This window comes from Cryptomeria japonica, chromosome 5, assembly GCF_030272615.1.
Source record: "Cryptomeria japonica chromosome 5, Sugi_1.0, whole genome shotgun sequence".
Lineage (NCBI taxonomy): Eukaryota > Viridiplantae > Streptophyta > Pinopsida > Cupressales > Cupressaceae > Cryptomeria > Cryptomeria japonica.
Genome location: NC_081409.1, coordinates 807,895,064 through 807,908,539, shown reverse-complemented (window position 1 = coordinate 807,908,539; position 13,476 = coordinate 807,895,064). Strand labels below are relative to the sequence as shown.

Sequence of the window (13,476 nt, the reverse complement as noted above, 5' to 3'; positions counted from 1 at the left end):
TCTTATTTTCCATATATTCAAGATTTGCACATTACAATAACAAAAAAGAGAACCATATTTAATTTTTTTTTGAACAAGTACAATGGTTTGGTATTTTATAAATTCAGCTTTGCAAATCCACTTGACATCCTTTTGATTTTCTGAAACCTACAAAAGTAGTTTATACACTTTCTAGATTGTCTTTTCTGAGATATTTTACATATTTTCTCAGATTTGGGATTGGAATCTGTAATGTTTCTGTGCTGCTTCGTTACTCCTTTTTCTTTATAGGTATAAATGGTTTTTACTATTTAGTGAGTAATCTGGTCTAGCTGAAATATACTTATTTATTTCTGTTTTTTTCTCTATAATAAAATCTAATTCCAGGAATTTACTGTCACAGTGGAGAAAACAAAGCAGATGAAAGCCAGAAGAGATGTAAGGAATATAGCCATTATTGCTCATGTTGATCACGGAAAGACAACCTTAGTTGATGCAATGCTCAAGCAAGCAAAGGTTCCAGTGGCTACCTTATTAATGTTTCCATTTTTGAGTCGTTCTATTTTACTGGGAAAGAAAATGAATCTATGCTGCTAATAAGATGTAGAGATCAACCAAGCGATGCAGATTCTCTAATGAAACTCGTTCTGTCATGTTTCCAACTTTTTAATAGGTTTAGCATCAGTTAATGAATATGTGGCAACAGTTATTACAGGATAGTAGATATTTTATTTTTTAGGCTTCTCTGTAATCTATACTTTTCATTCAGAAAAGTTCCATTTTTTCATGTTGGAATAAAATTTATATCTGGATCTGGATTTTCCATTAGGTGTTTCGTGAAAATCAGTCTGTACAAGAAAGAATCATGGATTCCAATGATCTAGAGAGGGAGCGTGGGATAACAATACTCAGCAAGAATACAGCAATAATGTACAAGGATACAAAGATCAATATTATTGATACACCAGGCCATTCAGACTTTGGAGGGGAAGTGGAGCGTGTGCTTAACATGGTGGAAGGTGTTCTTCTTGTGGTATATTCGACTACCTTTTTTTTGGCCTACTATTTTCTACTCATGGTTTATTTACACAAATCTTGGCCTCAAATGCTATAACTTTGTAACTGTTAGCATGCTTGCTTTTCTTTAACCAGAACTGAGCAACAAGAGCAATCTTTTTTGTCTTGAACTGCAACTTTCTAACATTGAGAATCACTTTTCCAATATATAGACTCTGTGTTTTAACAATCAGTTGATGTCCTCTTGTGTTATGGGACTAGGTTATGTATAGGGTGAAAAGTAGCATAAAGTAATTGTTTATTTGTTAATGCCGATAGGCATTCTACAATGGCAGCAAGGGGTGGAGTGTTTTAACAAAAACTCTTAGATTTTATCTTAAATTTGACAATCATTACATTTCAAAATATTAATATTAATTATAAACGTAATATTTCCAAAATAAGCACCCATTAAAATTCGTAAGTTTTAATAAATGTATAAATGTAAATTAAAAATAAAGATATTTTGAAAATTTAATCTGCTGCTTCATTACTACAATGTATAGAATTTTTTTTTTTATTATTAGTAGACATTTTAAGAATCATTAATTCATTAAAAAAATGCATTTTATAATTTTTTTTAATAATTTTCTTAAATGATGAAAAATGTTTGAATTTCAAATATATATTTAAAAAAATTATTAGTAGACATATTAAGAATCATTTATTTTAATTTAAAAATATATTTTATGGAATTTTTATTTTTAATAATTTTTGTAAATAATGATAAGAAGTTTAAATTTTAAATATAAAAATTAGATGTAAATAATCAAATTAAAAAAATTAGAATAAAAAATTATAAATACAATAAAATTTTGATTTTAATTGAAAATAAAATAAATTTTAAATAAAGTAAAATAATTTTAAGGTAAATAAAATAGTTCCAATTCATATCTTTCGGCATTTCTTTAGATAGATGTATTTAAGATATCTATGCTAGTGATATGAATGATACAATGTATTGAAATATGCTTCGTGTCTTGACAATCTTTTGGGAATAATAAAAATTCATGCCACGTACTTCATAGTGAATATGTTACAATATTAATAATATAGTAGTTGCAAGGAATATTGCCAATGATAAGGCAGTTGTACAACATCTTGGTGATGTACATAGAATTTCGTTATAATGGAGCAATTACAAAGCATCTTTGATGTTGAAGTTGAAGTGAATTAGGAAGAATCTTATCGTAATAAGGGGATTATAGGCATCTCAGGTGTTGTACAGATCTTTCTAGTAATAAATTGTTTTGGATTGTAATATATGTTATTCATAGGACATGGGCATCTATATGCCATGGAAACATTTCAATGTATTGGAATTACTAAGAATCATGCCATATAGTTCATGCTAAAGAAGTAACTAGGAATAATTAGGAATTATATCATTAGAGCTGCAATGGCCTTCTCACAATGGGGTAGTTATAAAGCATCCTTTGGGTGTTAGTTCACTAGAGTGATTGTCTAGTGTACACACCTGCAGTGAGACAGCGATGGGAAGCTTTGAGGTAGTTTGCACTTAACCTTTGGATTCAGGGGCCTCCAATTGTAATGCTAATAACTAATACTTGGGGTGGAGGGATTGGTGCACTTGGGGGGTGATGGGCTAAGAGAAAGAGAAGTAAAAGCAAAACATAAGATGACATGCCAAAATAGTTTGAACAATTCCTCAGTCTACAATACTCAGCTCAAAATGGAGAACCATTAATGTGGCTTAAGACAACATAGTAGACTAAAATGCAGGAGGTAAGAGCTCGATATTTTGATAGATTGGAAACCAGTAGAGGCACAGTGTTAAAAGGCAGAATAAGCCACAAAACATTATATTAAATGTTTCAAATACACGCATTACTTTTAGCTACATAGGTTAAGAAACTACATAACAATCAACTGCCAAAGCTAATACAATTGCTACTAATTGGAAAACCCATCCTAGCTACAAATTCAGGAGGCTCTGTTTATACAAAGCACATAAGTACATATTGCATCAAAACGTGCCATATCAAATTTGTCTCACTAGTACCTATAGGCGACATCAAGATTCTATACTTAGCCATGTGGATGATCCACTTAAGCTTAAAATGGCTAAATTTCTTCTCTCTCTGAATTAATTAATAATTATTGATTGTCCTGCAAGTAACTTTCTACTTCTGGCAAATGTCCTTATCCATTATCATCAACGATTCATCAATTTTGTGGCCATTGGCAAATGATTTTAATACTGATTCACTCCTGGATATCCTATATGAATTGTGTGCCTACATTTTTTGAAAAAAACAAACTAAAGGACTGAAGCTATATATTTAGCAAAATGACATTTACATAGATGTGTGACTATCGTTGAAGTTTATGATCATAATTTGTGACATAGAATATGAACCAAAGATGTTTAGACATTGTGTAATCTAATTGCTTTGAAGATATAACAAATTTGTAGAGGGGCATAGTGTGCACCTTAATTGTTCTTTACCAACACTTACCTTTTGCAAGACTTGATGTGTTAAACCCCTCAAGAGCACATTTTCCAACATACATCCATATTGGGGTGGGTCAACTTTTAGTGCTTTGTGAGAGATGTATCATTAGCTATCATCCATCACGTCACCTTCTGTCGATGTATGAAAATGTGAATCACAATAAGAAAACAAATGCAATGCAAGATCCAAACTCTCAATCCACACAATCACGAAATGAAGTCTAAGGCCTATACTCAAATCAATTGATAAACAATAATACCAACACAAGCCTTAGGAGATTCTATTGTTGCTTGAGATTTGTTTGAATGCTTTGATATGCAGGTTGCTCTTCAAAATAGCATACCAATGATTACACAATGATATGATGATGAAAGATTGATAGTTGTTAGCTCATGATTGAGAATGCTTGATAGAGGCTTGATAATTTGACTATAGCATAGGTGCTCGAAAGTGCTAGTAGTGCTTTTATTAATAATGCTAGCTAGGGAGAAATGAATGAGTGAAGGTCTTGTATATATGCCTCACATAACATTCGATCAATGATGGGGATTAAATGGCAAGATCAGTGATTGATACAAATCGAGAGAGGATGAGACCTATAATGCACATGGATTGATGAGTTGGAGGAATAAGGTAAGGTGTAAATGAAATTAAATAAATTATTTGAATCTATTTAATTTGAGAGGGAAGTAGCCAAAATTATTTAATTATGAGAGGGAAATGAATTAAATAATTAACTTATTTAATTAATGATAGGATAAGGATGGTAAAATTAATTAAATAAAAATATTTAATTAATTATTGATAGAGAAGGATAATGAAATTCTAATTATTTATTTATTAGAGGAAAATGGACAAGTGAATTTGGTAACATGACAAGATGAAAATTCATTAGTCATTTTAGATGTCTACACCTTCATATCATCTTCACATCAACATATTGGTTCATTTGACTCCTTGGTCCTTCTAACTCTTCTTGAGGTTGGTTTACAACCAACATTATTATCTGGATTGATTGATGGCATTTGGAAATAGCTTTGTTGTAGCCTCTGCCATCAATCAAGTTAATCATACAAGTTGTTTTCGTCTTTACTAATTTGTGCCTCTTAGTGAATATCGTCTTCTAGTTCCAGAAATTTTGATATTGGAAACTCCCCAGACAAGTTAACTCTTTATGCTGAAGGATATCACGAATCATGCTAGCAGAATATTCCTCAATGCCACGCTTTAACTAGACTCAGTGATTCCCTTCATTGGTTGCTTGTCTTTATTAAGTTTGTCTTTATGCAAATAGCGCACAACTGAAGACTCATAGTATCTTACGTTTCACATTCCCATATCACCAAACTTGAAATTTGATGCCCTTATTGACTCTTTTTTTCCATGTCTTTCCAAAGATCCTACATTTCTTCAAACTTGATGGTAATATTATCCATTCCTTCTTTGAAACAACGACCATCAAGGAAGAAATTAATCTCCATAGCACACAACACTCAGCTCAAATCAATAACACAAGCTTGAACTCGCAAACTAGCAATTGGGCAAACAACAAATCTTCAAATCTGAAACTGCAAATACTTTAATCTTTAAATGCACTGTGAAATACATGATCAATATCGCCAACCAAATAGGCAGGGTAGATCTTCTACTATTGGAGCTATTCTTCTTCAAGAGGGATTTTGCCTCAAGAAGGCTAAGATGGAGTCCAATCTCCAAAACCACGCAGGGTTTTCTCAAAGAGAAATATCAGTAAATGTAATATTTCCACATATCCAGAATGAAGGCTAAAACTCTAATATATAGAGTCTAAATGAGAAACTATGTAATATTTCACTTATTTCTCCTTAACCGGACGTCCACCCTTTTTGTTCATAAAATATCATCTAAATTTTTATTTTATTTTCACATTTTAAGGCTACAAAAAATGATATTAAAATATTGTTTTACCTCCTTAGTTTTGATGTCCACTTTATTTCACTTAAGTGATGAAGTCACTCTATTAAAATATTTAAGTGAAATGATAAAATATTATTTCCTAGCCTTAGGAAATTTGCCAATTCTTGAAACTGAAGACTTTGCACTCTGTAGCTGAGGGAAAACTGATACGGAGACTAGTTTGGACACAGCTATTCTGGCTCCAAAAACAGGGTACGTTTACACGGAAAGTGCATAACATGAAAGTTAGTCACACGTTGTACACCGTTGATTTTGCAAGCTACGGCTGCAATTTTCCAAGCAGTTAACAACACGATGTACGATTTGGCTGTTTTGGAGCCAGTTTAGCTTCTGCTGACTTGTTACTAGAAAAAGCACTTACTATAAACAATAATATGTTAAAAATGACCCAATTGGTGTCTAGATTGACACACTAGAAATAGCAAGTACAAACAAGCTGTCTGAAATTGCTCCAGTAAGTGTCATTCATCTCCATCAATCTGTTTGAACACATTGGCGACATTGAAATGCTCCTTTGATCGTGGTGACACCGACCACAAAAGCCAGCACTAGTTGCACTAAAACTCTAAAAGAGAACCTGAAAATGGGGACACTACATATATAATATCCTCTTCTACATCCCACACAAGAAAGTTATTTTCACATTCATTTGCTCAACTTCAAATTCAAAAGCAGCAGCAATAAAAGGTAGGAATTTAGTTGAATGAAGTTTAAAAACAAGAAAAACATTTCACCAAATTTGAATCCCTCCCCACTTAGGAATATCTTCTGTATTAGCAATTTAGTCTTCTATGTTTCCTATCATCCACATTGATTTTTTTCTTGAAAACCTATTTGCACCCTATGGACTTTGTTCTCTCAAGCAAATCAATTGTATCCCAAGTCTTAAGTTGATCCAAGATCACTAATTCTCTTTCATAGCCTTTTTTCAAGACTTGTTCCTTTGATGAAAGAGTTTACTTCAGAAATCTAGGTTTATTGTTAGTATAAGTTAAAACAAAAACACAATGAAAGTCTGAAAGTTAATAGATCTCCTTAGGAGTGATGGGGAATTATGTTCTTTGTCACCCACATTTGAACTCTCTTTCAAGTACTTTTTCCTATCATCTTCCCCATTTTGTTCACTAATTTCTTCATGCTCAAATGCATCTTTTTCTAACCCAATCTCAAAGTTCACCTTATTATTTTCTTTTTCCTTTGGCTGTTTTGAACTAGGAAAAACACTCATGTCCTTGGAAATCAGATTTATCATTTTTAGAATAGACTATTTTTTAAGTTAGAGAATTCTAAAGTTTAGAGCTTTTAACATTTTTACTGTAATTTATAAAAGTATATTCATTTACCTTTGGAATCCATCTTGGACCACTTTTCCTCAGGCATATGAATGTAAAACTTTAAAATGTTCAAGAGTTTATTTAATAACAGGAAATTTGTGATTCCTAAACTAAAAGCTTCTTAATATTTTGTTACATGACCATTGTTTGTATTTACTATTATCAAGGACAACTTATATATAATTGCATTATAATGTAATTAAACAGTTTATTCAATATAGCTAAAATGGTATCACAGATGTTATGCTGGAAATTCAACTGAGTTGAGAGTTTACAAGAGAGTTTCATTGTGAGGTGCATTGTGGGCAGTTTGTTTTTTGATTCTATTTTAGCTGGGGCACTTCATAGACATTTTAATTGTGTATTCCAGCAATAGATGTGAGAGGGTGGTTTAATATACCAAGGTGCAATAGAGGAAGATCTGAAATGGAGATTTGCAGTCATACCTAAGCACGAGACTGCAGTGTGGATGTGAAGGATCAGAACTAGTCTATTGTGATCTGTGCAGACATGGTGGAGAGACTGCTGTTCTGATGTTGTTATTTTATGTGGAGAGACTGTGTAAGATTGCATTTGATAGGATGTAATGTCCCTTTCTAGGACATTGCTTATTTTTGTCTTGAAAAGTTACAACCCTTTGCTGCTCCTAGCTTAATTTTAATCAAATCCTTCCATATGCTAGGGTAGGGCCTCTTTATTACAAAATTTTAAAAGGGGATGTGATTTGGCGGGAGCATGACAATCAGCCCTTTTCAAGATGGCTTGTCATCAAGCACTTTTAAATTGGGATGATCATGGAGAGAGTGTTCAAGAAGACTCTCAATATGCAAGAACTCCTTATAATATTCTTTGCGATATGCATCACATAAAGGTACAGTCTTTCTGATCTTATCAAGCAGAGGTCTATTTGCAGGGCTCATCATTTGGAAATGTTTAGTAACGGGGGGCATGGGGTCATGACAGTCCACCCTCCCCAAGATTGCTTGTCCTCGAGCACTTTTAAATTGGGATAATCTTGGAGAGAGTGTTCAAGATGACTCTCAATATGCAAGAACCCCTTTTAATATTCTTTGCGAGATGTATCACATAAAAGTACAATCTTTCTGGCCTTATCAAGTAGAGGTCTATTTGCAAGGCTCATCATTTGGAGATGTTTAGTAACGTGATAGTCTGTATGAGCCTATTTCTATCCATCATAATGCTACGTACTTATGATCATAACCAAGTGTGCTAACCAAGACCACAGCCAGCTCAATGAAAATGTTGATGGATGATAGTTTGCAAGAGTAGGTTGTTTTCATTAACCAATTCTTCACTCAACCCCTCTCATATAATTCTAATTATTCTTGAGTGAGTCTTTCTAAAGGTACTAGGATCCCAAATCAATCTTGTGAATTCAATGTATTTCATTAGTTGCCTATTTGTTGCTAGGTCTGGCTTATGTGATTCCTTGACAACTATGTCTTTCTTGTTCTCAAATAACTTTGCCTGGCTATCCATATTGCCTTGCAAAACTCCTCAAGTCATACCTAGCTATGCTAGTGGCTTGGTTTTTGCAACTTGTAACTTTCTTGGGAATTTTTCTTTATGAACATCTATTTCACAATTCAACTTCCACTATGCTACTCTGATATTATCACAAGTTGCAAAACTTGAACAAGGATATGTTTTTGCTTTAATTCAAAAAGTGATTTATGCCAATAAATCTCAACAACATAACCAAGAGTTGGAAATTTGCAAGGTCTGTAATTTAAGATAAGTTTTCTTTCATCGTCAGAGAGAAGAAACAAAATGACATCTTGCAATAACATAGTTTGAAACCAAGGGAAGCATCAATCCAAAAATCAATTTTCCCTTGGGCATAAATTGCATTTGCAAAGAATTGCTTTGGTTGGCTGCCCTTGCACATTTTTTATGGATATTTTTTTGAAGAAAAATAGGAAAATGAGCGTTCCATATATTAAGGTGGGAATTAGAAGTATGACACACATCTATGACTCTAAATGTAATTTTCTTTTCTGAAATAATTTAATATCTTTTTGGTCCAATTTCAAATTCCTGCAAGAATTTCTAGAAATATCCCAAAATTCTTCTCTCCTTTCATTTGGTAACTTAGGATTCATGGTGTGGCTAACATAAAAGTTGTTGCTTGTTCTAGTGATCTCATTTGTTGTATTCTCCAATTCTAAATATTGCTCTTCAAAATGATCACTATGAGTTTGAAGTGCAGAACCATCCTTTTTACCAACTAAAATATGGACAGACTTAAAAAAATATTTGTCTATCGGGTGGTCCACTTTTATATATAAATATTGATTTGTATGCGAAAATTTGATTTTCTTTACCTAAATTCTTTTGGTGTTTTTAGACATTCCATCTTATGATTAGAAATCAGCTGACTGTGATTAGATTGGTGTGTAGTATAGCTTTCATTTGATTTAGATTAGCCCAAACAACATTGTGGGTGAATTTTCGATCTGCTATTTATTGACTCCTTTGTGTAAGTACCAATGTGATGTTTCCTATTAATGCTTATCTTCCTTCCCACTTATCCAAAATGCAAAACATAGGAGCATTATAGTTATACATTGTAGATGATACTATCTGCCTTGGAATGGTGGTGAAAATAAATTCTCCTCCTCCAATGATAATTAAAAGATATTTATTCTGCAATGGAGTCGCCCCATAGATAGGTGGTAGGAATACATTCTTATTCTAATCCAATAAACTAGTTTCCTTCTGTATGAACTTATGTGCACTAGTGTGAGTTTTGGGGGATGGTGTTACAAAGGTTCCTTCCAATGAATACCATAATAAGAAGATGTAAAATTTTGTATTATTGCCAATTCCAATAGCAACTAGGGAGTTTTCATAAGTTACTCCTTGCTTACAAAAATCCATTCCCATGTGCCATCCTCTCTCAAGTGGTTGTACTAGATGTATATTATAAAACAATATACTTTGCTTAACCAAATAAAGAATTTTCTCTTTCATATGTATAATGTTAGATTTTGTCTTTGAAAAAGAATAAGAAAGATTGGCTTGATCATGTCGAATGAGATCATACACTATCATGATCTTCTACCCTCTCATATCGTTTCTACCAAAGATACCAGACAATGAATACAAACTCTCAATTGCCATTGTTGAAATCTAGAATGATAGAAAAATGTGTGCATCCTCCATCATGATGAATTATGGGAGTGTTGTGAATATCGAGATCCCACTCCTTTGTGCAAGGACAATTTTGTATTTGAGTAAAAGGATCTAAGTGTCCTTTGCTACATGTTGTACCTTTCACTTTCATCTCCATGCTTAGAGTACTTTCCATGATGACAAAAGCGTTGAAAGGATATAATGTAAAGTAAATCCACACTATTATCGTTCTTTTCATGTTTTGAATTGTACTTGTAGGAATGATTGGAATGCTTCTCTTCATTAAGCTTCAAATACCTCAAGGTACCTATGGTATTCATGTTTGCCTTTCCTAGATTTGGCATGTGGAAATTAGAAGTCTTCTTCTTATGATTAGAAACTAACCCATCAACGAACTTATTGGAACAAGGGAGTTCAAATTTTTCGTGGTCAACCTCCATGTAATCAATTTGTATATACTATTACTATTATGGAGTTTTCTTGATAATCTTGCAATTCTTCATCATGGGGGTCAATTTTAGATGAATTATTCTGTACAATAGCATCACATAGCTCAATCATTTCCATACATTGCAAACCATCATTACATGGTTCAATTACTTAAGAAAATAGGGTGAATGTTTCTTTGGCATTATTTGGAATTATGGACACATCTTCAATACATAGTATCGGTTCTTTTTCTTCCTTGGGTTTACGAACTTCTTGTGGTTCTAATTCTGATTTCTCTTCTGCTGTCATTAATGAGTCTTTTGGAGCTTGCTCCTTGATTTGGACCTTAGCCTTTTTTCTTATGTATTCATATAGATCTCTTTTGTTGGGATAATGGTTCCCTAGTACCTCCAAGTACTCATCAAGGGGAACCATTGCTTTGAAATCTTTTGACGACCTTTGGTATATGCCTTTAATTTTTGGGGCCTCAAGTTTGTACTATAATTCTTTAATAGGACCCATGTTCTCTTCCTTTCGTAGACCTTCAATTATCTTTGATTAGAAAGCATCCAAAATATTAGCTTTATCTTATAGGTGGGATCAAAGCTTGGATCGCATTTGTAATATCACTTTCTTGAACATTGCTTATTTTTATCTTAAAATAATATTTCTAATTCTAGAAATTTAATTACATTTACATTTATAAATATAATTTAATCAAAATCATGAATTTTATTATATATTCAGATAATTCTGAAAAACAATCTTATAATATTTCTCCTTCGAAATTGCAACTATTTCCTTGAATGTTTTTTTCCTTCAATTGCTGGTCAAGATTTGGGTTTTTTTTACAGAACTTGATATGAGAAATAAGGGTTTTTTATCCTTAAATCTCTCGATTTCTTCTTGAAGGGCTTGCATCCTCTTTGGCTGTATTTACTTATTTGCAAGTTACTTCATATTTTCCACATTGATTTCTTCATCACAATCAAATGAACTCCCTTTATATCTCATATTTGAGGGAGTCATAACTTTTCATCACAAGCATTGCTCTTGAAAGAGTTACAACCCTTTGCTGCTCTTAGTTAAAGTTTTAATTAAATTCCTCTATATGTTAGTGCCACTTTATTACATACCTTTGACACTATCTTCAATTGTTTTATTATGTGGGCGCTATTTTAATTGCCTAGAACAAAATTTAAAAGGGACTTTGATCTGCTACTTGTGGTGGGGCCATGACAGGGGAACTGTGATTCAACAATGCCAAAGGGAGACAATGAACTGTAACGCACCTGGCAGTGTCTTGCAGGAGCACTAACAGAAAACAAAGGCTTAGGCAGCAGACAAGAAATCCTTGTCAGTTTTGAGACCTGTATGTTGTATGAAGCAAGAGGGAAGCTGTGATTAGCAACAGTAGTGCATTACAGGAGTGTGAGTAGCTGAGTTAGAGAAGAGATTGAGGCAGTGTGAGGAGGAACATGCAGCAGGAGTGCACAGCTGTGAAATTAATAGGAAAAATTTAAGATTTAGTAATTATGATTGAAACATTTTGTTTCAAGTCTTTAAAATTTAAATTTTAAAACATGATTAAAATATTTTCCATGTTATACTGGATTCAAATAATTCAATATCTTCTGGTCGTACTGAGTTAGAAGCCGGAACTTTGCTAGATTGCCTTTTGTTTAATCTTGATCACAAAATGGCAGTGCACTTTGGCATGGGAGGTGTGACCACTTGAATTATCAATGTTTTCTTGTACTTAGTAAGACTGACATGGTCGATGGACTTCCATCCATTCAGGAAAGTGAATATGTGCGTATAAAACTTTCAAATGGGAAAACATAGTTGACATCCATTTGATATTGATAAAACACAGCGTTCCAATGAAAACATCTGTAGTTTCTAAAGAAAAGTGTTTCTTCTTGTTGGTTGAGATTTTTATGGGAAAACATGAGTGTATTTCCTCAAAAAGTTATCAGATCCCTTCTCTCGCTTTGTAGCATTTGAAGATTTGATTAAAGAAAAGGTGGATAGATAGATCAAGACTCTCAGGTCTGATGATGGAGGTGAGTTTGCTGCTACAAAGTTTCGGAAAATCTACAAGGAGAATGCTCTACATAGACAATATGCTACTTTGAATACTTCATAGCAAAATGAGTCACTGAATAGAGGAATATGATGGTCATGGAGGTGACAAGGTTTGTGGTGAATAGCTAAATTGTACCATATGGGTAATGGGTGGAAGGTGTGAATTCAACAATTTACATTCCTTAACTGGGGTCCTTGTACTTTGTAGGATCTCACTCTTGGGAAAGTATGGTTGATAGGAGAGCATTAGTAATTGAAATATGTGTTTTTGGTTGTGTTATAATTGCATTAATTCTTGCAGAAAAGGGAAGTGTTGATGTGTTTTTTATGCACTTCATACACAGAATAAATAACCAAGGTATCTTATCCTCTCTTGAACACAATCTCCTCAAATGCTGAACTAAGTGATCACTTAAGGCGACTCCATGGTTTCGAATGTCAGGTCTTGACTTGTGGATAACCTCAATGGTTTGATGTGATATCGTTGGAATCACAAGGGGGACTTACGTTTGTACTTGAATTCTTGCTTGAATGCGGTTGGAACGTGGAAGTTTACTTGATTAAAGAAAAAGGACAAAAGGGATTGAGGGTTTAGAAAGTTAATCTAATCTTAAGAATGCAAGGGACTATGAATGACTTAGTGAAACTCTACTAGACTTTGCTTTGCCATGCAAAGAACTCCACAAAGCTAGTGCGATCTTCTAAGGGAAATGAAAGGTTTTCATATCATGAACTTTCATCCAAATACCCAATATATTGGCACAACTTGAATAAATGTATCCACAATTGAACTTAGCACATTTTGATGTTCAGGCTAACTATGCACTGCAATTGAAAATCATCCAACTACAAATAGTATGAACCAAGGAACTATCAACATCCACACATTACTCCATCACAATCAATGAACTTCATCTAACATGAGGAAACAACAAGAAATCATGCAATATGTAGAAGAAACAACACATTCCACCAGATCTTCAATGAAAAGTATGCTTATT

The 13,476-nt window shown here is 33.2% G+C and overlaps 1 protein-coding gene across 3 annotated transcripts in view; it reads left to right on the top strand.

The window, feature by feature from the left end:
- LOC131042256 (putative elongation factor TypA-like SVR3, chloroplastic) overlaps positions 1-13,476 on the top strand; it is a 108,597-nt gene that overhangs the window by 38,876 nt on the left and 56,245 nt on the right. For all 3 annotated transcript variants that reach the window (XM_057975609.2, XM_057975603.2, XM_057975597.2), the window contains exons 2-3: positions 383-495; positions 809-1,012. In XM_057975609.2, the coding sequence (XP_057831592.1) occupies positions 383-495; positions 809-1,012 (317 nt within the window). The remainder of the gene's footprint in view (positions 1-382; positions 496-808; positions 1,013-13,476) is intronic.